Source organism: Melospiza melodia, chromosome 5 (assembly GCF_035770615.1).
Source record: "Melospiza melodia melodia isolate bMelMel2 chromosome 5, bMelMel2.pri, whole genome shotgun sequence".
Taxonomy (NCBI): Eukaryota; Metazoa; Chordata; class Aves; order Passeriformes; family Passerellidae; genus Melospiza; species Melospiza melodia.
In genome coordinates, this window is record NC_086198.1 from 97,013,555 (window position 1) to 97,023,392 (window position 9,838).

Genomic DNA, 9,838 nt, shown 5'->3' on the forward strand with positions numbered 1-9,838 from the left:
AGGAGGGGTCTCACAGAGGGCAGGGTCCCCTCCCTTGCCCTGGTGGCCACGCTGCTCTTGGTGCCCAGGACACAGCTGCCTTTCTGAGCTGTGAGTGCCCATGGCTGAGTCACTTCAAGTTTCTCATCCACCCACCAACAGCCCCAGGTCCTTCCCCTCAGGGCTGCTCTCCATCTGCTCATCCCCCAGCCTGCATTTGTGCTCCAGAGATTGTCCCAACCCATGTCCTTCCTTATTTCAAAAGCAGGTGTAAGTAACCTTACCCCTCAGAAGCCTCTAAACACTCTCTGAATATCCCACTGATCCAACCCGTCTGGGTAGCTACAGTAGGACAGAAAAACTTATTTTAAATAAACCAATTCTAGTGGCAGTTCTGACACTCAGCTACAGACTGACACACTGGAAATAGTTAAGAACAACCAGGAACAGCGTGGCCAGAAAATGTGACATGGGAAAAGCAAATTGGGAAGGATAGAGGGTGCAGAGTGCAGGTAGAAGGCAACTGCATTTTTGTTGCCTTCTCTGGAAAAAATACATGTTAGGAAGGCATCAGAGCTGAGCACCAACCTTATCCCAATGCCACTATAGTGGCAAGAGTAGAAACTTCCAAGAGTAGAAACTCTTGAAGTTTCGCTGATTTCAAAAGTGCCTAACAAATCAGACAATAATAATAAGCAATATTACTACCTAAGATACTCCCTTGAGTTGGTGAGTTTAAGGGGTGTAACATCAACACCCAGAAATTCCATTTTAAGAAATAAAACCAGGTGAGGTGACTGTAAAAAGCTGTTCTCTAAGTGAACATTGAAGTGTCACACAACTCTTCTAGCAGCTTTTCCTAGAGAACAGAACTTGGCAACTACTAAACATCTACTAAACCAAATTGTCTCAAATTCACTCTGGTGGCCATGTAAATAGATTTTAAGGTCTCCTCAAATTCAGAGGATGGTGCTAACACAGATTTACCCTGGCTCAGTACCAATATCAGACACTTGGCTTTCAGCATTTCCCTGCATTTCATTATGCTCAGAGCACTGCTAGCAGGAAATGAAAAGTCAGGTGTAAAAGTAAAGGCAGTTCTGTTTATTTTCCAGCAACATCCCACGCAAAAGCAGTAGAAACACGAACTGCTCTCAGCAGAAAATCTGTACAGTTGGCAACATTTACAACAGTTTTACATTTAAAACCAGAAAACTGAAAGAATCAAGCACTTTCCCTAGACATTGTTTTCTTGACTGCATTAATAAATGACTGATGACTATTTACAAATTTCAAGTTAAGGCTACTACTTCTAAAAAAAACCCCAACATTATTGCATAGACTTTGCCATGTTGACTTTCAATTTCTTGATGGTATTAAACTTCCAATTGTTTCTGAAAAATTTTTGCAAAAAAAGTGGTTTTTTTAAGGTAAGGTAGTTAAACTTACAGTGACTGCAGCAGATGGGCTTACTAGTACTAATCAGCCACATGCACAGCACCACGTGCCATACTCCAGGTCAGGTCAGGTGTGTTACAAGAGCCATTTGTAAAAACAAGGAAACATTAAAAAAAAAATCCCCCAAACTGGCTCTTGATCCACAGGTGGACAACTAAAATCATGTTCAGAGTAGGGGAGGGAGTGGGGGAAATTGGTAAGATCTTGCTGTGCTATTTATAATTACTAGAGGATAGCACTGCCATTGGCTAGTTTTACTATTGAGAAGTTTTATAAAAAAATCTGATATACATAAATTAAAAGTTAACAAGAAGTCACACAACTTAATTGCAATTTTACATAAGTTTGGTCTGGAGAATACCTAGACCAATCACAGTTTTGAGAACAGTCTTCAACTTTGCTTAAGCTTTCTTACTATGAACAGGTTATGGATCAAGCTAACCTCTCAAATTTAAAAGAAACTCTCTCTAAAACAGGTTGCACAGGACTATTTAACTCACAGTATCAAATTCTTTCAGTGGCTCACTCAAACACACTTCCAAGTCAAATTCTCCTTCTGCTTGATAGTCAACATGTCTAACTTTGGTGGGAGTGCCAGAACAGGTATCCTGGAAGGGAAAGGCAATTCATAATTACTAGTTAAGTAGAGGTTATTAGTACAGGTAATTCAATTAGCTTCTGTAATTCATTTAGACCACCCTAAAACAAAGGCTTACAAATGCTTTAAAGGCCACAAAAACTCAATGCTAGTCTTAATATTAAAGAAATGTAGGCTTCTGCCCATCCAACCACATTTGGAGATATCTTGCAAGTGTTCCATACATGCAAACATTAAAACATTATACAGATTTAATATCTGAAAAATAAATCCCGTAAGAAAAGCATTCCTAGATCTTTAATGCTCAGCTGTACCAAGTGCTTTCTGGACATAAAATAAGCCTACTTCTGTGTGACAAGGAAATTCCACCCTATTTTAATACTAGATATTGCAATCTAAAGTAGTATTTCAATTGTACACTACAGTTCATAACTGATTTGCTTTCAACAAATTAATTTTCTTTTGAAGGCTATGAAAAAATGAGATATTTTTAATTTGAGATTATTTAAGTTCTAATTCTCTAAACCCAAGACTACAGACAGATAATGGCTATAGCTGGAAAATACCTGAGTTTCAAAACTGCTCAGCTTTATAAACAGTCCCTAAACAAAGCAGGTGATGGGATCTGTGAGGTATCAGGCTGCTCTGGATTTAATTCTAAACAACCAACCAATTATAAAAAAATAGTTATGCAAATGACAGATATGCTTACATCATTATCTTGACAGCTCGTTTGAGATTCAGTAGAATTGCTTCCAACAGATTCTGTCTCCATCTCACCAAGGTCAACAGGACAACTGTAAAATCATTCAGAAGAATACAGCATAATTGATTTTTTAGTGTTAAGATGAACTTTGTTGTGCAGTTCTGAAAAAAAAAATGACCAGAGGAGAGCAAAGAGACCTACAGAGATCACAGGGACAGTGGTGGCAAACTGGGGAGACAAACAGAACTGCAGGACAGCAGGACAGCTCAGTACTGCCAAAATGGCCAAGGACTGAATTAAGTCTTGAGACTGAATACTGCAACTTGTCAAAGACAAAAACCCAGTGCTCAAGAAATGCCCCAATGCAAATGTTACAGGAGAGGAATGAATTTTTTTTTCAGTTTTGTAAAGATTTAATATCTGTTATACACAGCATCTGAAGGTAGCATTTCAACACCAAAGCACACAGCAGGATTCTGGCTGAAGGACCAATGCCCCTCACGCTGATAGAAAGTAAAAGGAAGCTAAAAGGAAGCTTTTCTTCTAGATCCTGTTGCTCTGCAGTAGTTTTAAAGTCAGCATTCCATTAAGGAAAAACACTACTTTATTAACACAAAGCTGCCTGCTGAGGAATTAAGTTCCATCTTTGTCCCTTGCATTCGCTACTGCCAGTTTTATGTCATGATGCTGATCAGCTGTATTGCTTTCTACAGAGGAAAATAACTGTGGCATCACTCTGCATCTTCTAGAGAGAGCTTGGGCTGTGAACACTTGTGGCCATGCTTTGAGCTTGGGATGAGTTGACAATTCTCCCTCTCTGGAGAAGAAACGTTTTATACCACTGTTCTTGAACTAGCAAGTGAGAAGAGTGAGGCAGGTTCCTGTACTCTGGATTGTTCCAAGCTCAATATTCACACCTGCCATTAGTGAGAACTCTCCAGCACTGCTCTGAAAGAACTGGCTCCTGTTGATGGTGTGATTATTTTACAGAGCAGTGCAGAACTGGCTCTGCTTTCACCATTAAAAATTGAGAGATATGCGTATATGCACTGGGCAAGGACCAGAAAGCTGTTGGATATTTTGACTGAGAAGGAACTGAACACCACTAAGTGTGGATAGATAATTAAGAAAAACATTCAGCACTCACTGACTTGTCTCAAAAATAACTATGCTGGGAGTGGTGTTTACTTCTTAAATGTCATAATTTCTATAACAGCATCCTGAACACTCTGTGTACATACATTTCCTGCAGATCACACCCTCCTTCAGTTGGAGGATCCCAGGAATGCAGTGCAACCTTCCACAGTTTGATCTGCTGGTCCCACGACCTACGGCTGTACTTCTTAAATTTGTTTGGAGTTCTGGGATGAACTCCTGGGATACGATGGCATCTGTTCAGATATCAGACATGAAAAATTATCAGTGCTTTATTCACACATACGTAACATACCTTTAAATGTTAGCTGATTTATTATTTATGAGAAAAGACCAATGTGCAATTCCAGCACTCAAGCAAAGGTTTGCCAGCTCCATGCAAGCTTCTTAGTTTTTCTGACTCCGAGTCAAATGAAATAATAATAATAAAGAATTATCATTCATAGGTTTGAAAAATTAATTTCAAACTCAACAGCAACTGTAGCCCATTTTGTCTTGTAGTTAACTCATGAGGAAACTGACTGCAAAAAAGCAGTTTCATTTCCTCTCATTGACAAGCACATCCAAAAGAACTTTCATTTCCATTTCAGCAGCATGAGGTATTTCTTATATACTGACTCATTAAAATCAAACCTTAAACCACACCTCAGTTAACTGTTAGTGTGATCTAACAGTTCAAAAATGTCTTAAAAGTTTAATTTGTAGATGCCTTCATTTAAATGTGTATTGGATACCAAGTTTAATACCTTAATGTGCTTATAAAGAACAGGTATGACTTGCAGGTGGACATTTAGTTTCCAGAAAGTCAAGCAGCTTACCTAGGAACTTCTTTAATGTATCTATCATATGCAATTGTGTTTTTTCCATAGTTTATCTGTTTTTGTCGTCTCATCAAAACCACCTCATCTGTCTCGAGTTCTACTGCCACTGTGGACTCCTTTGAATCAGAACTGAAGAAAAAAACATTGCAGGTTTGGGACTGCTAGAAAACCAGTGACACTCAAACAAACCCACTTGTAAAAGACTATAAATAAACATGTTAAAACTTCCCAAACAAATGCTCAGAGTGTTACTAAACCATGGTCTTGGAACAGACTTGGTATGAACTATTTTAAACTGTGTTTTAAGAAACAACACTGTACAATCAAAATTCTGTTTTCAAGATTTTCCTCAGTGAAGCCAGAAGTTTAACCTACCTTCCTGAGGAGGACTTCCTTTCTCTTGAAAATTCATTTATCAGGAGTTTTCTTCTGTGTCTGTAAGAATTCAAATAATTTAAAAGAAATTATATACACAAAAAGAAACATGAAGGCTGCACTGTCACAGCTCACAGTTGAACTAACTTTTCAGAAAAGCAGCTCTGCAAAGACCTTTCTGTTATGAAATGGATATTTCAGTTTTCCCTTAAAAACCAATAAAAATACAAGGACTTTCTTTTCCTGACTATTTTTTCCTAAAGCAACTTCTTATAGCAATGATACAAAAAAAACCAGTGATTAGTGAGAGGGTATTTGAAGTATTTTAATCTAAGAGATTCAGGAAAAGCTTCCAAAAGGGAGATATTTAGGGATACACATCCAATCTCCAAGAGTATCCCATGACATTCCTGCAGGACTGAACCCAAAGCTGATTTAAAAGCAGCAGACAAGAGGCTAAGGTTGGCCTGATTTTACTACAATGGTGAAGTTAAAAATACAAGCTGAAACAGATTCTACAAGATAACTTCCATTTCTCTTGCTTTTACCAATTCATCTGAGACACCCAGGGGTACCTTGCAATTTCTTTGTGAACATTGGTCCTCATTTCATCTTCTTCCACTGCAGTTCCCCAGTCTAAACACCTGGGAAGGGGTCCAGGACCTTCTGGTGTTGTAAAACTAGAAAGAAAAAAAAAATAAAAATTAAGGCTCTGTGTTAAAAGTTTGGGTTATTGCATTTTCCACTCACAGCTTGATCCTTTAAACATGATTAATTACAATACTCAAAATGGCTGTGAAAACCTGGTGCTTTATTAAAATTTTACCACTGTAAAATTAAGCATCAGTTCTGACTTCCACCTTGAGGTTGTGTGGTTTGTGTTGGGTTTTCTTCAAATTGATGTAGGTGTCTATAGAAACATATCACTGTAGCCTGATAACCCATGCTTTCAGTAACTTCCAGCTCGTGCTCTTCAGAAAATGGCACCTGAAATATCAACTTTATTCATTTACTCACTTAGTTTCACTCCACTAAATGACTCAGCAATTATTTATACTTTGATGACTGCAGACTCATTAGCTTTATAAGAGATAAAACTGGAGCGCAGAATTAAGTTGCAAAGCTAATTAATTAAAATTACATGATAGCACCAGGAGTTGCTCCATGTAAGTATATGCCTGGTAGAGATGGCAAAGGCACAAAACCATCCTATTTTAGCTAGGAAAGGGAGATTTGCTGCGACTTTGCAAACTGGTTTAACACCTTTATTGCAGTCCATTAGCATCACAAGCAGGTTCAGACTCTTGTGGGGAATAAGCCCATATCCCTTCCCAACCATCTACTGCTGCCTGCACTCAGATTATTCAGTGTTTCCCCTGCCTGTCTTCCTGATGACCAATTTTCCCCAAGTAAAACTCAAAACTGTATCCTACAGAGCAGAGCTTTTTCAGCAGATCTGGAAATGCTCTGGAGATTTTCCAGGGTTTTGTGCAAATGTCCCCTGGAATCAGATCCATCTGCACTAAAACCAGCTCAAACTCCCTCCTTGCTCCTAAATTGGTTTGCACAACTTTGAGCAGTTTGTTAAATTCAAACTAAAAGTTATTTTTTGAAGAAATCCAGTTACCAACTTGGCAAAATTAAAAATCCATAGAAAACAGTACAGGTCCCTCTGCAAAGATCTGTTCAAGCTCCAAAGATTGTTAACTTTTGCTTATATCAATTTCTAGATTTGCAGAGAATACAGACCACGTTCAGTTATTGCTCTCCTGTGGTAGAGAACAAACAGCAGAATCCCAGTTGGTCCCAATTGAGTTTTTTCCTCAACACTGTGCTGTGACACCTTTTTATATTTGTTTGATTCTGTACCTGTGGTGTGATTACCAAGATGACCAAGCCTCCCCCGATCCTCTTTACTTTTGAGGATTTTAATTTGACATGGTTGGATTGGCATAAACAAAAAGTAGTTTTGGCAGAGAGGAAGAGAACAATTTCAGAGCTCAATCCAAACTGAAACCAGGAAGTTTGTGTGCACAATTCAATACTGGGAGACACACAGAAGTGTTGCTTATTTACCTTGAAACTATCTGTAAAGTTTCATCCTTGTACTGCTGTTCAACTATGCTTCCTGGATTTAATTTAAGGTACTCTGGATAATGTAACTTGAGCCACTGACCAACGTGTTCCTGCTTATTGTCAGCGAAGGAAAATGGGTGGGCACAACCTACCCCTGTTCAAGAAACCTTGATTCAATCAACTGGGATGAGGGGACAACTCCCATCCACAGATCACAGAGATTAAAAGAGACCGTGGCATGAGTAGCTCAGACTGAAAATGTAGTATAAAATAAGATACTCAAGTCTGACAAACATGGAAGGCAGAGTCATGGGGTGATCTCAAAACTGGATCCCCCCACAAATGTGCTGAAATAGAACACAACTTCTCTGTACTCCCTTCAGAAACAGACAGTAGATGATTTCTAAAACCGAATTTTTGTCATTTACTTCAATTTTACCACAACTGTTTCTACAGCCTGTATTTACAAACATAATGAGCCTGTACAGTATTAGTCCTCGATAAATAATCAAGGACATATTTCAAGAGGTAAGAATGAAAAACGCTGACTCTTAAGAACTGACTCCAAGATAAGAGCACTGCACTCGATCCTTTTCCCTCCTTTAGGACCAGCTATTTGTGGCTGATGAGCAGGCAGGGCTAGGAAAGCTGAGCAGAAGGGTCAGTGTAACAGCTCCGGTCGAACAAAAGAGCAGGGAGCCGCTGCCATTGCCGCCATGCTCACCTGTCCAGCCGGCTGTCCTCAGGCCTGGCCTTGTTCTCCTCAAACACGGAGGACTCGGGCTCGTTCTGCCTCCGCCGCTTCCCATCGGCGCCGCGTTTGCGCGCCTGGGCCCAGCGCGGGGGGTGCTGCGGGCTGGGGACAAACACGAGAACCCGGCTGGGCGTCAGGGCTTCAACCTCCTTCGGACACCGCGCTTATTCACCCGTTCCACTCCCACCGAACGCAGGGAGGCGACGCCACTCGCTGCGGGCACCCTGAGGGGGCTCTGCGGGCCCTCTGAGGGGGCTCTGCCCCCCCCCACTCCCTCAGAGAGCTCCGCCGCGGGACGGCGGGAGCGAGGGCCGGGGAGCACAGGGGGGAGCGAGGGCCGGGGAGCGCGGGGAAGCGAGGGTCGGGGAGCATAGGGGGGAACGAGGGCCGGGGAGCGCGGGGAAGCGAGGGCCGGGCAGCGCGGGGAAGCGAGGGCCGGGGAGCATAGGGGGGAACGAAGGCCGGGGAGCATAGGGGGGAGCGAGGGCCGGGGAGCATAGGGGGGAGCGAGGGCCGGGGAGCATAGGGGGGAACGAAGGCCGGGGAGCGAGGCCCGGAGAGCACAGGGGGAGCGAGGCCCGGCGCCGCCACACCCGCCTCAGCCCGGCGGCCCTACCTGCTCTTGGTGCTGCCGTGCGGGCTCCTGTGGCTGAAGGACATGGCGCAGGGAATCCTCGGGAGGGAGGGCTGGAGGCAGAGCCGGGCGCGGGGAGCTGAGGAGGCCGGAGGAGGAAGGAGAGCCGGGCGGTGAGGCAGAGCCGAGGGAGCGCCGCTGCCTTCCCGCTCAGCCCCTTCGCATCTCCCGCCGGCGCTGAGCGACAGGCCCACTCCGCCTCCCCGCGGGGCGCCTCCACGGGGACAGGTGCGGAGTGGGGGGGGAGAGCGGGAAGGCGCAGCGGCCGCCCCGCACCCTCAGACGTTCACACACGTCCCCCACCCCCCCGCCAGGGTAATGGCTCAGCCCGCTCCGCCCGGCCCCGCCCCCGGGGCGTGTTGGCGGGAGAATCGAGCGCGGCGCGCGCGGTTTTGGCGCGCTGGGGCGGCGGGACTCCCGTGAAACAACAGGGAAAAACCCAGCCCAAACAAAAAGGAAAATTGAAGTTCCCGCGATTTAAATATTAAGGATGACGGTCCGCGGTGTGAAAAATGAGTATTTTATGACTGGCTTTTCGCAAATATAAAAATGAATATGTGTGTGATGTTACAAAGTTATGCTGTACTAATTTTCCTAAGTAGTGTGTTAAATATAGTTTTACGTTATAACATAATGTTAAAATAGAAACTATGCTATGTAAGATACTTTTTTTAAAGAGAGGACTCACACAGAGATAGCAGGCACAGGACACCTGAATCTTTCAGAGAAAAAGAATTTATTGCTCACTAATCAGCAAAAACTAACTTCTTCCTGCCTCGCTCAGCTGAAGACACCGTCAGGATTAAGAGGAAGAAGCTGACACTGACCAGACAGAATCCTTTGTTTGAATTAAATTTATGCAGCATGTATGAGGTGTATGAATATACAACAGGTTATTGTTTTTAAGGGTTAATCCTCTGTTAACGTGGGTTCTTTTTCAGGCTTATTTTGCCCAGGCCGTTTGTAACTCTTTGTTTTTACTGTCTCGTATTGTCCTAAATCCTTATTGTCCAAATTCAGTTATCAATAGTGAAGAAGGTTGGGTAACAACATGAGATGGTTGGTTCGTGGACCTTTCAGGGGTTTTTACTTGCACAGTGAGATCCCATTGGTCCTGCTATTGGGCATACACTCACAGTTTAGAACAGTAATTTAGAAACGACCTGGAGGACTCCAGCAGAACACAAGCAGCTTTACACAATAATACATTTACAGCCTGAAGACTGGTGGGACACTTCAGAGAGATGGTTTTCTTCTGGCCTCACAATGGCAGGATTATGAA

At 42.8% G+C, this 9,838-nt stretch overlaps 1 protein-coding gene across 1 annotated transcript; it reads right to left on the reverse strand.

The window, feature by feature from the left end:
• Positions 1 to 1,062: 1,062 nt before the first annotated feature.
• SLBP (stem-loop histone mRNA binding protein) lies at positions 1,063 to 8,783 on the reverse strand. The gene is made up of 8 exons (XM_063158078.1): positions 8,539 to 8,783; positions 7,893 to 8,024; positions 5,668 to 5,772; positions 5,093 to 5,152; positions 4,715 to 4,846; positions 3,983 to 4,132; positions 2,748 to 2,832; positions 1,063 to 2,045 (listed from the first exon to the last, which is right to left on the reverse strand). Exons 1-8 carry the CDS (start codon positions 8,580 to 8,582, stop codon positions 1,929 to 1,931), a joined length of 825 nt encoding a protein of 274 aa, XP_063014148.1. The 5' UTR covers positions 8,583 to 8,783; the 3' UTR covers positions 1,063 to 1,928.
• Positions 8,784 to 9,838: the final 1,055 nt, after the last annotated feature.

Coding starts and splice junctions, on each gene's coding strand:
- SLBP (XM_063158078.1), bottom strand. CDS start 8,582: ATGTCCTTCAGCCACAGGAGCCCGCACGGCAGCACCAAGAGCAG. Junction 8,025..8,538: donor CACGGCAGCACCAAGAGCAG/GTAGGGCCGCCG, acceptor GTTTGTCCCCAG/CCCGCAGCACCCCCCGCGCT. Junction 2,833..3,982: donor GGGTGTGATCTGCAGGAAAT/GTATGTACACAG, acceptor ATGATTTTACAG/TTGTCCTGTTGACCTTGGTG.